At 36.6% G+C, this 16,032-nt stretch overlaps 1 protein-coding gene across 2 annotated transcripts in view; it reads left to right on the forward strand.

Annotated features, from left to right (window-relative positions):
- lft (Limb expression 1 family member lowfat) overlaps positions 1-16,032 on the forward strand; it is a 302,779-nt gene that overhangs the window by 188,172 nt on the left and 98,575 nt on the right. For both annotated transcript variants that reach the window (XM_081742321.1, XM_081742322.1), the window contains exon 2: positions 6,292-6,455. In XM_081742321.1, the coding sequence (XP_081598447.1) occupies positions 6,292-6,455 (164 nt within the window). The remainder of the gene's footprint in view (positions 1-6,291; positions 6,456-16,032) is intronic.

A 16,032-nucleotide genomic window follows, 5' to 3' on the forward strand; every position in this document is an offset into this window, starting at 1 on the left:
AGACCTCCTAAATTTACTCAAAAAAATGGCGAAAATAGGCTCTGTACAAAACTTTTTCTTTTGGCAAAGTGGAGCTAAAAAAACACAATATAAGACCTATATTAGCTTGTTATATATCTGCAGAACTGATGTATATTTTTAATTTACAAATTTATTATATATTTTACACTCAGGAACGAAAACTTTTTTCCATCTTTGTTCAGGTTTACCCCTTGGGTTCAGCGTTGCCATGACTAATATCGGTCATTAATCATTTTTATATATATTCCTCTCCCCCAAGTTGCAGGGCTAAGTTTGGATTTAAACGGTATCGGAAGTGTCAGTGTTCATTTCAGCGATCACGAAAACTATGAATTCGGTACTTATGTCGGTCATTTTCGATCATTTTATATATCTTCCCCTTCCTCCTACGCCAGGTCGCGTGGCTGAATTTGGATTCAAACGGCATCGGAAGTGTCACTGTTCATCTCAGCTACCCCGAAAACTGTGGATTCGATACTAATATAAAGTCATTTTCGATCATTTTTTTGTATCTCCGTCCTTTCCTTCTCCTAAGATGCACCGTCAAAGTGAAATGATATAAACCATAACAGGCTTAGACCTTATTTATGTGGGAACTTTTGTCGAGATCGGTCGGGTGGTTCAAGAGTTATTAAGTCACATAATCACCTTCATATATATCTGTCATAAGCTATTTCTAATGAAAAAAGAAACAAAAATGATAATTTACTATTGAGTTTTTTCGGTGAATTTTCTTTTTTTTTAATCGAAATGATTTTGGTAGGTGAATTTTGAATTTAGCGTCCCCTTTTCAGCACCGAGACTATATGAGACGTGGACGTATAGTTTAAGGTAGAACACGAAACATCATGTGTTCAAATATGAAGGGTCTTCCACCGAGAATCGAACCCAGGACCCTGCCCATGACAGTATCCAATCAACTGGGAATTTAGTACGCGTTTCTTGTTCTATTGACAACACAAAAATCAGTAAATTTAATTATTATATATATATACAGGGTGTTTCGAAGATGAAAAAACACTCAAATAAAATTGAAATACATAGGAAATGCGAAAACAAAGGATGCGTGCATATTATAATAATTTAATTTCCAAATTTCCAAATTTGCATTTTAATATATTTTATAAGTATATATATATATATATATATATATATATATATATATATATATATATATATATATATATATATCCTGTCTGTCCCTGTCCGTGTATCCGTCCGTCTGCTCAGAGACAAAAACTCTCAAGAACTAAAGAACTAGATCTATACTGAATGGATCATCATCAATTTTGGCCGGGATGTACAGAGTCGATAGTTAGGAATCGGGTTCGTTCTTTTATGTGAGATTCCAATCGGAAGCGATAGAAATAAATTATTTTCAGTTTTAAAGTTGATCACTATAGAGCAAACGGTAATAGATAGCGAGAAACTGTCTCTTACAATTGATTAAGCGTCCCAAAAGTACATATCATCTTCATCTTTAGCTTTCTACTAAAACCGGAAGTGATAGAATTTCATTACAACTTCCGGTTTTAATATTGATCTACATAGAGTAAAAGCGATAACAGAAATTGAGAAACGACTATTTAATTGATTTAGCATTCCAAGAATAGGTACCACCGCTTTCTTAAACCTGTATTCAAACCGGAAGTGACAGAAATTAACTACTTTCGGTTTTAACATTCATCACTGTAGAGTGAAAAAGCTGTAATAGCGAGAAGCGGTTTTCTGCAGTCAACTAAGAATTCCCAGAACATATTCATCTCCGCTCTTATCTCTCTACTAAATCCGGAAGTGGTAGAAATCTGTTAGCACTTGCGGTTTCAATAATAATTGACAAAAATATCACACCTCACATACCAAACTTCTTCACATTGTGTACACTTGACACGGTTACTTGTTAATAACTTCAATCATTCTGTGTATCTGAAAATGTGGTGGCCAAATAAAACTACCAAACTATGATATTGATCAAATAAATAAAGAGAAACATATTTTGTGCGCTCTTTGCAGAGAAATTAGAAGATGGATTTCTAGCGGAACTTATACGTAAATTTAATGTTTTAATTATTTCCTTGCTGCGTAATATAAATGTTTGTAATGATATACGTAGTATTTAACGGTTTTATGCACACGTAATTTGCACACTTTTAAAATTTATTTTGGCCATTTCAAAATTGAGCTGTGTAAAATATGTGGATTTAAAATTATCTGTTTTATTTCAGGGTGTGGTAATTAACTATAAAGCAAAGGGAAGATTATGACCGTTTTCCTAATGAATCTAATGAATTTGAGATATACGTGTTTTAATCAATGATATAGCTAGTAATATACCAATTAAAAACATTAAATTCTTACATGAGTGAAGAATCTAGACTCCTCGAGGCTGCGGTGGCTCGGTGATACAGCATTCACCTCTGGTGTGTGGACCCCTGGTTCGATCCCAGCTCGCGCCAAATGGACTTCGTGGTGGATAAAAAACGTGTACGTGAGTTTTCTCAGCATTTTCCCGTTTGTTCCCACTTTCTTCATTCCACCATTTCATTCATTCTCATCATCACCATCTCCTTTAGCCTCAGCGGAATAACCGTGGGATTCCGGTGGTAAAACTCAAAGATTTCATTTCATTTTTCTTACCTCCTCGCCCAACTATCAATATTGAAATGACACGGCTGAATAAGGCGGACAATGTGCAAAGCCTTCCATTTGCTTTAAGTGTTTATAGCAAGCTTTGCAGTTTTCAGATATATCTTTAAAATAAAAACAACTCAAGCGAGTTTTTTCTACTAATGTCCCTTTTTTTTTTTAAGTCTGCTGGGAGAAACAAAGCGCCACAATGTGTTACTAATTTTATTACTATTTTATTGTCATTTTGTAACAGAATTAATTTTGAATTATCAGTAATCACATTTCTGACACTCGTAATAAATACCAAGTACGCATACGCTTAGCATTCTGTATTAACCGTCTCACAATTAAAGAGAGCATTGAATGGGTAATTGTTGTTAGTTATTTGATGCACCCTTGATGTATCTTAATGTTGTAGTGGATTTTTAGTGAATTAAAATAGTAGTACTCCCGTTTGGGACATTTAATTATTCAGTGTACATCTAATTATTTATAAGCTGGCAACATTGGATGCTAACACATAAAAGCATGAAAGAGAAAAGGATTTTCTTTTTATTAAAGAAAGAAAAAAAAACTCGCAAAGGGTCCTCTTTAAATAATCATTTGAAGTTGCCAAACGCGAGTACTATTATTTCATTCCACTAAAAATGTAGTTGCTGATTTGACTGTAGTAATTTCATTGTAGTTTCTCCCACGGAAAAGAACAAATGAAAATCACACCGCGGCAGTGCTCATGACGAAAGGCTTTTTTCCCACGCTCTTTGTAGTAAGAATCGTTCACACAGATATATAATGTTTTTGCAACAACAATAATGTTCTTTTTCTTCTGTGTGTGCGAGAGCTAATTGCACTGCTATAATCACTGTTCGCCTCTTGCCACCCCACCCCTTTTGTACTTCAATTGGGGAGAGGGGAAGCAATTTTTCCTCAGACATGAAAAGCCACCCTGTTGTTAAGAAGATAATTTTTTCGCAGATGTTAATTTTACATACATAAGAGGTTCAAAATTTGCGTGCCTCCAAGATATGCTTGTACTTAATCATACAACCCTTGCTTTTTATAGCTACTTATTTCTTCGACAAGGTCGTTATGTAGACTGCAGGTACCTTCCTTTCCTGTCCGTTAATATAGGATGAACCAACAGCGGTTATATCTATTTAACTATTGCATTCGGAACTTGGGAAATCAAATACATCTTGTTTCACACAGTAGAATATGTTTACTCCAGGCATATACACGTACAACTTGCTTTGAAACAGAATTTTTCATCGGGACGGGGGCCTACAAAATTGAAGCATAAATCATAACCCATCACTTATAAACAAATTGTGTTATTATTAGATTTAACCTCTTCAAAATTTGAGCGAAGTTTCTAGATTCAAGAGAGTGGCCTTGTATACTTATTCAAAATAAAACTATATTCGTATTTACTCATCAAACTTGTGAGTTCGTATTAATTATAACTTGCCACTCTTTCCGCAGTGGAAATTGCGTTTATTAAGGCATTGAGTTTGTCAAGACTCAAGATCTTCACTGACCGTTCGATCGCATTACAATACATTTTATTTGTTTTTGGTCCTTTCAGTATAGAGTTCGTTTCTGCAGGCCATAATCTTCAGTTATACAAATTGTTTTAATGTTGCATAATAATAATAATAATAATAATAATAATAATAATAATAATAATAATAATAATAATAATAATAATAATAATAATAATAATTTTTAAGAGAAAATGAAATGAAATCTGTAGTTTTACGTTCTTCGATTATGCCCTGTGGGCTAAAGGAGAGAACGCCGAAGAACTCACGGACACGATATTGTCCACCACAAATTCCCATGGCCTGGATCGAACCAGATACCTCTGGCATCTGGGCTGAGCGCTGTACAATTTTTTTAAAAACTCTTTTCTAATTTTAGTTCCACTTCCTTGAACTTTTCACGACAACCACACTCGACAGGAACACGAACACAGAAATATTGAGGACAGTTAAAAAACGTCCAGGGTCTTCAGAGAGACTCGAACCTCTGATGGACTACGCCTCGTGATCCGAAGTCAAGTGGCCGAAACCGCTCGCCTACTGTCACCGGCTATTACTGAGCCACCGATCCCCCTAGGTTAAACTTTGAGTTTTCGAGGTAAAAACTTTACAATAAAGGGCTTTTCCAGAATACAAAAATATATTGTCCCTGAGCAAAGCACAATGTTTAAATTGCGTGTAACAGTTTCGCCAACTATCTAAACCCATGACTTCAGATGCAGTCTTTTCCAGGCAAAACAAAGGGGAAGAAAAGAAGAGGTAACCATAACTGTATACAACAGATTTTTCAATAAAAAAAATATCTCAAGGTAAAATTTAAAAAAGAAAATCAAATGATGGTAGACTACATATTGAACTTGATCCCCTTAATAGATTGTCGAATAGAAATATTAATATTTTATTCTGTTGCATCTACAGGTTCATCGCGTTTGCTTTGGTAGGGACATATGTTTGAAGATTATAGGGATCACAAACCTTAGAAAGGAACATTGCAATTCTTGCAAAATACATCCTCTGTGAACTTTTCATTGTGTGTAATAAAAGGAAGAAATAAATAATTTACTTAACATTTCTTAAACATGGTTTAGGAAAGCCATGATTTACACTTTTTTTTTTTAACCAATTCAACTTGGATCTTGATCATAAAGATGCCCGTTCTGTGCACGAGAAGGATATTTTTTAATGACTAAGAAACTGGAAACTTAAAGGTTGTAGAAATTGCCGCCATTATTCCCTTTAGAAGCGGTAATTTCGAAAACACTGTAAAACGTGTTCACTTATTTCTAATGCAAAGTTTATATATTGAATTTCACATCTGCAGCTGGGTCGTGGGTCAAAGGATGTGACCCACTGCGACCCACCACCCACCGTGACCCACTTTGACCCATCGATCCAATCTGACCCACTAACCATAATAACCCACCAGGACCGACCGACTCAATCTGCTCATGCATTGTAGATAGCATCTTCTGAACACTGGCGAATTTGTCTACGTTTTACTTTCAAGGCCTCCATTTCTTCTCCTTTTTCATTTGTTTCTACCTGAGAGAATATCTAAGTGAAAAGAGAATTAAGATACTTTTGGATATTGTAATTGTAAATTGCATTAGGACTTGCTATACTTGGCTTTTAGCCTCCTTTACCTTGATTTGAGACTTTCAAATTTCATCCTATTTTCCACTGAAAAGGATCTGTAATTCAACATGGAAATAAATATATATATGATAGTTAAATTGAAATTCATTATAATATTACCCATAACAAACACTTTACCAGTTTATATCGTAAAGGTCAGGTTCATCGGTAGTGTAACAGAGCAGTGCTTGAGCAGTTGTCCGTGGAAATTCAAACTCCAATTAGTGATGATTTCATTGCTTTGTTTTTATTACAAGTGTAAACTCTTTAGTCACTGGAAAGGAGGATGTGGATCGTGGGTCAGATATAGAGGCGATAGGTTTGGGTAGTTGATGGGTCATGGATCAAGTTTTCATTGAGCCACGCCATCTCTGGTTTCTACTCATAGTGGTATACAAGTACCTATTAATTTCACTAATAAATGTGAATATTATATATTCTAATAGTGTTATGTTTGTGTTTTCAGTGAACGTGGTGGAGGCCTTACAGGAATTTTGGCAGATGAAGCAAGCGAGAGGAGCAGATCTCAGAAACGGTGCTCTTGTGATCTATGAATCAGTGCCATCGTCGAGTCCTCCTTACGTATGTTACGTCACACTACCAGGCGGATCTTGTTTCGGAAGCTTTCAGGTAAGTGAAAGACAAAGGAATGTCTATTACACAAATAAAGTGGAGGTGGGGGGAGAGAAGAACAACAAAGACCTCTGTATGGCAATAATGCCCCGTGGAATCACTTCAAACACACACACGTCTTTTCTTTCTTTAAAGCATTCTTCTGTGGTAAACATTCTCTTCGGTTCTTTTAATGGAATGGAGTAGAACTTTGCATAGGGTCACTACTTTTCTTTCAGACAGTATAGTAGTCCTTTAAAATTATTTCCGACTGTAATAAATACTTATTCCAGTTTAATAAAATGCAGATATTAAGTATTTCATATATTTGTACTGATGGTAAAATTACAAACTAATTTAGTTGTTTACAAGTGACAGTGTTGTCAGAAGTACTGTTTATTTACGTGAATTTTCTTGCATGTTCATAAATATTTTTTAGAAAAACAAGAGGAATACACGTTAGTTGAACCTAATTAAATGTGTATGAGAGCTATCAGCTATTTAATCATTTAAGCTATTTATATATCATTTAATATGGGATCAAACATCAAATTATCTGTCCAGCCTTACCTCTAAACCGCGAAGAACAAAGCTTTTTTTTTTTTCAACCAAAGTTATTTGTTGAGCTACCGACGCCTGTAATCCTCAACAAATCAGTTCATCATTTTTAATTATTAGTTATACTATGAAACAAACATATTAAACTACGACTTGACTATTAGTGATAAAATTGTAACACAGATGATCTAATAATGTTGCAATCGAGTATGTTTAATGAAATAACTTCTCAGCTATGGCAAGTGACCTGTCAGTGATAGCAGAATACAAGTTGATGATTACGAGTTTAATTAGTTCGGCCTAGGCATTGATAAGTCAGTTAGGAACAGAGCTTTATATATACAGGGTGTTTCAAAACAACATCGTCAACATTTGAGAGGTGATTCCTGACACCAGGATAAGACAAAAGGTATAGACCAGCCGGGTACAGAAATCCGTCATTTCGGAGTAATAGGCTGCCGAAAACATTTAAAAAATGAACTTTAAAGGTCCATAACTACAATCCTATGGGGCATACCGTAGTCGGGTGAAGATTTCACTTAGGAACTAATATGCTCTATCCAAAAATACATGATTCAGAACTCTGCGGTACTCAGGCAACAATTTTTGTAGAGGGAGTTTGGCTACGGGCATATAATTTGAAGTACTCACCAACTACCTCTATAAAAAATTGTTGCGGAAGTACCGCAGGATTCTCAAACATGGATAGTTGGGTAGGGCACATACTTGTTCCTAAGTGAAATCTTGACCCAGCTATCCCACAGTATTTTATGAACCTTTAAATTTCATTTTTCATGTTTTCGGCAGCTTATAACACCGAAATGACGGATTTCTGCACCCAGGTTAGTCTATTCTTTCTTTTTCCTATCTTGGTATCAGGAATCACTTCTCAAATGTTGACGCTGTTGTTTTGAAACACCCTATTAAATGAGTATTGTTACGAGTTAAAAACCCTTAAAATTAAATTAAATACTTTTTCCTCTTGTTCTTATGTAAAATGTTCCAATGGTTACTTGAAGTGTTGAAAATAACTGTCTCTTGGCTACTAGGCAATTGCGGTTTTGTAGTAATACACGTTGCATAGTTATTAGTCAAATAAAATTATTATATTGATATTTGCAAATTCTCGCCGAAAGTCATTTGCAAATGGACAGAAACAATTGATTCTTTTCTTGCAGGTAATTAAGCTTACATTTGCATAATAGCCATTTCACAGAAAGAGACTCATGCACCATTTCCAGAACGAAACAAAAAATAGACTTGCTGTAAGGTGTAACAGAAAAATAAACCAAAATGAAAAATATAAATTTTTGACTATGGAAGACACGCACCTGTGTGTGTGTGTGTTTTTTTTAATATCACCTGCTGTTACAATATATAAATATATTCTGCAACCGGAAATTCCAGACAAAATACTATGGCTGACAACACAAAAGAATACCAACTTCCGTTTGGTAATTAGATAAACTAACCCTCTAGCTAAATACTTTTTTTTTTCGTTCTTGTGTAATTTCTTTCTTTGCCTTCTGCTGTGTCTGCCAGAAGAAATTTGTTTCCAATATAGTTTGCGTGAAATGTCCGCCAGATGGGAGCTATTGTTGACGTGCAAGAAAAACATTAAATGCCAACTTACCTGAGGAAGAATAACCATGTGGAGTCTTCTTGTAGTTTTGAGTTCAATTACTGTTCAATTCAATACTTTTCATTGAGAACAACGAGAGCTTAACAACTTTTTCTCTTTCTGTTTCTCAGTGAAGTATGAAGAACTTTATTACTTTCCTATTATTTTTTAATTTCCATTTTTCTAAAAGTGCTTAAATAGTCTCCTTATAGCTACCTAGCTATCAGATGAACGTAGGCAGGCACGTAGCCAGAATCTCGTAATAGAGGGGGTCCGTGACGAAATACTGCGGTTACCAAAGGCTCGATCTTTCTAAACTATTTTACTGGCAACATATATTGGTTTGTATAGCCAGGGTTTTCGTAATGGGGGCACGGGGCGTGACATGAAATAAGGTGGTTACTCACAAGAAGCTCGACCAATCTGAACTATTTTACTGGCAACATACCCATATTGGTTTGTTAGGACAATAAAATGAGGATGTGTTAGTATTTTAGTAACAAACAATGAAGAAATCTCGAGTAAAAGAATATTTTAAAAAGTATTGAAAAAAGATATAGTCTTCCGAATTCGTTTTTTTCTTTCTCCATTTTCTTACCTTCGTTTAATGCCGTGAAGGATAGCAACGAGATCTCTTTCGGCAGTAAAGACATCCTATAAAATGGATTAGTGTTGCCGCGAAATTGAAAATTCTTTAACAAGTGTAACTGGAATCTCTGTTACCAGATTCATATTATTGGTGATCGTGGACATTTCTTAAGTTCCGGTTTATCGATCATCATTTGTAATACATAGGATTAGCATGGAACTAGATGGAATTCGGAATGCTCCATCACAATATCAATTTTTTAACTTGACCCCCCTCCTATTTCCTCCACACAAAGCTCCTCCACATAAGAAAGAGTAACCGAACGCTTGCTGTAGATATATATTTTTAACGTTGATTCTTCTTTTTGTTCCATTCTTCCTTAATTTTTTTCATTTCTGATTTCGAGGGGGGGGGGTCCAGACACCCCGGACCTACTCCTAGGCTACGTGCCTGTTCGAAGGTGTTATTGAAAATATTATTGGTTTCAGAAGATTATCTCCGGGAGGGGGGTTCATTACACTAGGGGCAAGAAGTAATATTACAAAAATACTGGGAACGAACATTGAGCACGATAGGATATGTGGTAATGGAATAGCGATTTCGTGACTCCCCTCTTGGCCACTCCAGAAATCATCACTGATTGAAAATAAAAGTGACAGAATTAATTTTGATGTGAAATTATTTCAAGATTATTAATGAATGTTTCGACTCTTGTGGCTAGCACGTACTCCTTCGGTGGACTCCTACCCCAGTCGGTTCTTCAGTTTCCTTCCTACTTCTGAGCACGTTAAAAAATCCGTGTTGAGGTATCACGTACACTTATCTCCTGGACCTAATGGCACGTATTAATTCCATTTGGGAGAAGGGCTGAAGCCACTCCTCTCCCGCCTCGTGGAGTCCTTCCTACCTCAAGTTTACATGTTGAGGTACTAGGACATCCTTCCGAACCCAGTGGAATATACAATACAAGTTTTCATTTGGGAAATGGAAACCTCCCCTGGTAGGGTCGTTCGAATCCATTTTCTTTGGGCAACTTCGTGCTGAAATAACACGTGCACTCCGGGACTCACCTATTTAGGAAACAGACCTAAGCCTTTCTTCCTCCGACAGGGCAGCAAAATCTAAACCATTTCTGGTATTCCACCCAGGCCTGTACTGGCCCACCGGGACACCGGAACATGTCCCGGTGCGCCCTCCGAAACATCACATTATAAATAAAGGAACAAGCTTTTTATCATAAATTCTTACAGTTGTTATTGGTAAATAACCCATAATAAGTACAGTGCTCTCTTTACATAAGGCGTCCTTGCGAAACCATATCAAAGACAAACGGTTTTATTTATTCTTCTATATAGCACAGTTGTGTACAATAAATGCATACTGTTACTGTTGATAATGGTATATATTTAGCTCCATTTTGTTTGACAAAAAATATTACAAGAACTAAAAAGTGTCTCTCTAGTAAAGACGTTTCCACAGTTTTAGCTATTTACGTTACTAAACAAATTTGATGGTTTTAACACATAAAGTGGCGCCCAATATACAGAGTATAATAATTAATATAAACGTCGGGAGGTGATTCCTGATACCGAAATAAAACGAAAAGTATAGATGAACCAGGTGTAAAAATGCTTCTTTTCGGGGCCTTGATCACCCGAAAATTTGTCGAAAAAAAAGCCATAACTCAAGAACAAACGTCGTGTGCAATTGGATATAGTGCAGTGGCGGCACAGGGGTAACTCCTAAAGAAACTGGAGTATTCCTTTGAGTATTTTATCAAACGTTGAATGAGGGAAATGAACAACAAAGTACAAGATTCAAAAATTATAGTACATCGTTCAAGTTAGAAGAAGAACACTTAGCCCCGTTACATTGTCAAGCGGAGCTCAGCGTGCGGAGTCCCGCGTGGCAAGATTGTTACATTGGTTGTTGGGTGCATACATAGTCACGCGGAGGCCTCTGCGCACGTAGCCCTATCCGCTCTCCGCGCTACGCGAGGCAAATAGGGCCATTGAGCAAATGGGTGTTTACATAGTCAAGCGGAACTCCGTGCGCGGAACAGCCAGTTCTCTTTAAAATCTAAAAAGAAACGTGCATGGTAGCAAAATCAAAATGAAAATTGATCCAGATTTTTTTTTTTAATTTTTGATAGTGAGTTGCTAAATAATATTTTATACTGTTATATAATATTATTTTCACATTTTTATAGTGTTATTTTTAATTTAGCTATAATGTCTTCGTTTAATTGGAACTTCCAATTAATGTCTTTGCTTAATTGGAACTGTACATGTGGTGCCTCAAATATACCATTGTTAACAGTACGTGACTATTGTAATTTTTGGTATTTCTTTCAATAAATTTCAAATTTCAATTTCAGTTTCAATTGTCACAGAAGTTAAATTAATACCATGTTGATGGGATCCTTCTTGTGAGGAATACAAAAAGCGTGACATTCTTGAACAGGCATGGAACAAGATATGTAAAAGAATTATTTTTTTGTTGTTGTAAAAATGAAGGTATGGACAATGAAAAAAAGATAAATTGAGGCAAATAATTTATCTCTATTATTAAATAGTTGATTGGGTGAAAAGTGATTGGATGTGAAGTTCTAACCAAATGTACGAACATTCGTTATTTTCATTTGTTAAAAAACAGTATCACGACAATTTTTAAAGGAAAGTGCTGTATTTTAAGAGCGGGAATATGGATCCTATTTAAACTATATTTTTATAATTTCGATGGAATTTTTTCAATTAGGTCATCGAACGACTGAATTGGCGTACAGAAGTTATTGAAGTATTTTTTCTCGTCTTCTCGCAAATCTATATAAACAGACACAAAAGCTCCCTTCAGACTTCTTGGAGAAACTAAGTGATGACTTTTGAGACATTTATTTTTCTGTGTTCTTCGTTTTCTCTTCTTACAGATGCCACTATTGTCGTTTCGATCTTGTTCATGTTGACTCGCAATACTGACTGGGAAGAATCCTGTATATAATCACGTGACGCGTAACGCGTAGCTACGGATGACTATGTAAGCACACACGCGTAGCGCGGAGGGCGGACGGCGGTGTGCGGGGCTCCGCTTCACTATGTAACGGACCTTAGAATTCGAAAGAAAGAGAGATACATATGTGTGATTGATCTATTTTGTCTCAGTACAGAATAAACTCTCGGAAGAAGAATTTAAATGAAACGAAGTCTCTAACGTATCACAGTTGTATCTTCTAGGCTAATGGTGGCAGATGATAAATGAACGGCTTCCTGTCCAAGTAACGAGTGTCTAACTTTGATGCAGATTACGTTTAAAACGACTGTGCATAGGACAGTCAGGCGGCATGTAAAGAAACATAACGTGTAGTATTCAAAAATGCAAAGATCATAGGTGATGAACGAGTGTACAAGAGATTCTGCGCATGACACAGGAATTCCCAAATATTGCCTGAATACATATTGGGGAAAAGTAAGCTGCATTAAAGGGTTTCCTCCTCGTAACATGTAATTCCGTTGAATATAATACTTCTATACACAGAAGTAACAAAAATGGACGAAACACGAGATGTTAATCACGTTGCATAACGATACAAGGAAAGGCACTGGGACAGTACCGTATACTTGATTTATCCGTTAGGTGAATCTTCCTCCAGGGATACGTTCAAGGTGCTTTTTCCCTCCCTTAGAGTTGGCAAACCGCCCCTTACCCCTGAGCTACGAAAAACTTTGCTGTTGTGAATATACCAAAATAGCGTCCTAGTTTAGCCCACTTACATTTTGATTTTGCCACTGCTGGAGAAATTTTCTAGCAGAAATCTCGTTGAAATTACATCCAACAAATGAGGGAAAATATTTTTTCGACGTTTTACCGGTAATGTGTCCTAGAGCTGGATGGAATACCTACAAGGAGGAAAGAGAATGTGGGACTTTTGTGTACACGTAGCAGTACGTACGTATAGTTCATTGTACTTTCACTAAGAGCATGATGCTTAAGTCTCACACTACTGCACTATCGTCCCTTGTGTGTCAATTGCGAGTGGCTCGCAGAAGGCTGTCTTGCTGTTTTGTTGTGCAATGGCATTAATTAGCGTGACTGTGTTGTAGTAGGCATCTATGCAACTTGTAAGTGATATACATGGTCCGGTGCTCTGGTGTTACATGTAGAATTGCTGGATAACAGGATAAGAAGTGTTGCGTTCAACAGTAGAGGATTGTGTTCAGGTATTCACGGTTATGTAAAAATGTAGATGTTAGTGTTTAAGTAAAATTGATTGTGTTAACGTATACATGCCTGGGCAATGGCAGATTACTCTGTCCACGAGCTGGCATATATTCACCTCATTTATGGAGAGGCAAGGTCAAATTGCCCAGAAGCGAGGCGTTTATATCGTGACTGTCGCCCTTAAAGGAGAGTAGCTTTCCCTGTATTTTTAGGACGCCTCCATATTCGCCTTCGAGAAATAGAGTTTCTTCAAAAGGGTGTCTTCATGTCGACAGTTGAATTTAAAGACAGCGTACTGGAAATGATCAGAGACCATCCTGAAACTAGCAGTAGCCATGTTCAGGGCGTAAAACTCCACATGCAACTGTAGTGAAGGATCGGCAGCAGAGATTTAATTTGAGCGTGCGATGAGGTATAGCGGATAATTTTTAATAAGTCCTTATTTATTACCTTATTTTAATAGGCCTGTGTGGGTGTACGTATCTTTTATTTTTAGGTAATGTTCTCCCAAAATTGTTAGAATATCTCCCAAATTTGTTAGAACATGTGCCCTTGAATATAAGACAGCAGATGAGATCCCAGCATGACAGTGCACCTGTACATTTTTACTGGAATATGCAGACCCACCTAAACGAAACATTCCCAGATCGTTGGATTGGGAAAGAAAAACCTGTATTATGACCACCTCGTTCCTCCTACTTCACGCCCCTTGATTTGGGGAGGGTATGAAACGCCTTTTGTGTGCAACACCAGGCACGACAGTTGAAGAACTTGTTGCTCGAATTAACATAGCTGCGGCAGTCATCTCCACAATTTGATGTGTGCTTGACCGCACGCGGAGAAGTTTGCTTCGTCGATGTCATCTTTCATCTTTGCAATGCGGTCAACGGTCGACAATATCAGACTGTAAACTGTTATTCTTCACAGCTGTCTCGTGTACACATACTGAATTGCAGAAATACTGTACAAGATACCTCTGAGTATTTCACAGCTATCCTACTTTGTACGAAATAAAATAAATCAGTAAATTAAAACTGTATTTCTTCGTATCATTGTGCAGCACGCGCAACAGCATGTGTTTCGTCGAATTTCATTATTTCTGTGCTCGGAGTTATTATCTTCCACAGAATTACGTATTACGAAAAGGAAACCCTTTAATGCAAAATAATTTTGCCCAAATTGTGTTCACATAATTTGTGGGAATCACTGTTGTCATGTGACGAATCCCTTGCACTCTCATTCATCATACATGATCTTTGCCGCCTGACTGTCTTATGCACAGTCGTTATAAACCTAATCTGGACCAAAGTTATTTTTTCCCATTTTCGCACACTCGTAACTTGGACAGGAACCCGTTCATTTATTATCTGTTACCATTAGCCTAGAAGATATAACTGTGATACATTAAAGACTTCGTTTCATTTAAATTCTTCTTCCGAGAGTTTATTCTGAGACAAAATAGACCAAACACACACACACACTCTTTCTTTCGAATTCTAAGTGTTCTACTTTGAACGATGTACTATATTACATTCGATTGTTGAAATATTGTATTTGATTATTGTTCATTTTCCTCATTCAACGTTTAATAGTATACTCCAGTTTCTTTGGGAGTCACCCTTGCACTACCATTGCACTACATCCGATTGTACACTAATGGAACTACGACTTAAAAAATGGACATTCTCTTTTGCCCGATTTCGATCCGACATTTTGTTCTCGAGTATGGCTGTTTTTACATTTTTCCGACAATTTTCGGATGGTCATAGTTCCGAGGTATTTCTACACCCAGGTTGGTATATACTTTTCGTTTTATCCCAGGGAAGGAATCACCTCCCGACGTTTACTACATTAAGTTACACCATATATATTTATGATATACGTATTGACGTTTATATGGGCGCCCTCTTGGTAGAATTGTCCACCGTCCTCGTTCGTATCCTAGCACGGGCCTGATCCCACCGGCTTCAATTTAATGTGCTAAGGTACCACGCACATTTTCAGTTCCAATAGTATCAGTCTCCCTGAAGTTATCTTCAATGAAATGAAAGGAAGAGATATCGTAGTAGCTGGCAATGAAGGCATTACATGAATACCTATACCCATGTGATATATTTCCTCCCATTGAGATTTAGATACTCCTAATTAAGGGCGGACACTCAACAAAATATGAATTGTCCGTCTTCCTTTCTCAACGCGGCCTTGTGCCAGAGTTAACCAATAGGGAACAGTGAGAATTTGCTCTGAATCCTAGTTTTAAGATCTGATAAACTTCTAGTTTGTTAACTAACGTTAGATATTGAAGTTGTAACCAACATTTCTATCTACTATTACCGTCAAACCACAATGGGGAACATAATTACAGCCATTTTTTTTATGTTAAACTTATCACGAACTTACCTGAAAATTGTAGATCTGTCTATAAGTGCTGGAGTATTGATGAGCTGGGAAAGAGGCGAGAAATTCATCACGTTTCCTAAAAACTAGTTCGAAAACTTAAATTCTTTCAGTTACTTTCTGTAGTTTTTCTGTCATATCAAATATCTAATCATGGAGCTACACTTACCTTCTAAGAAATGTAAATTTTCGATTTATTTTTTCCATGCGTAAAT

The sequence above is a fragment of the Thermobia domestica genome, chromosome 16 (genome assembly GCF_964235325.1).
Source record: "Thermobia domestica chromosome 16, izTheDome1.hap1.1, whole genome shotgun sequence".
In the NCBI taxonomy this organism is placed as follows: Eukaryota; Metazoa; Arthropoda; class Insecta; order Zygentoma; family Lepismatidae; genus Thermobia; species Thermobia domestica.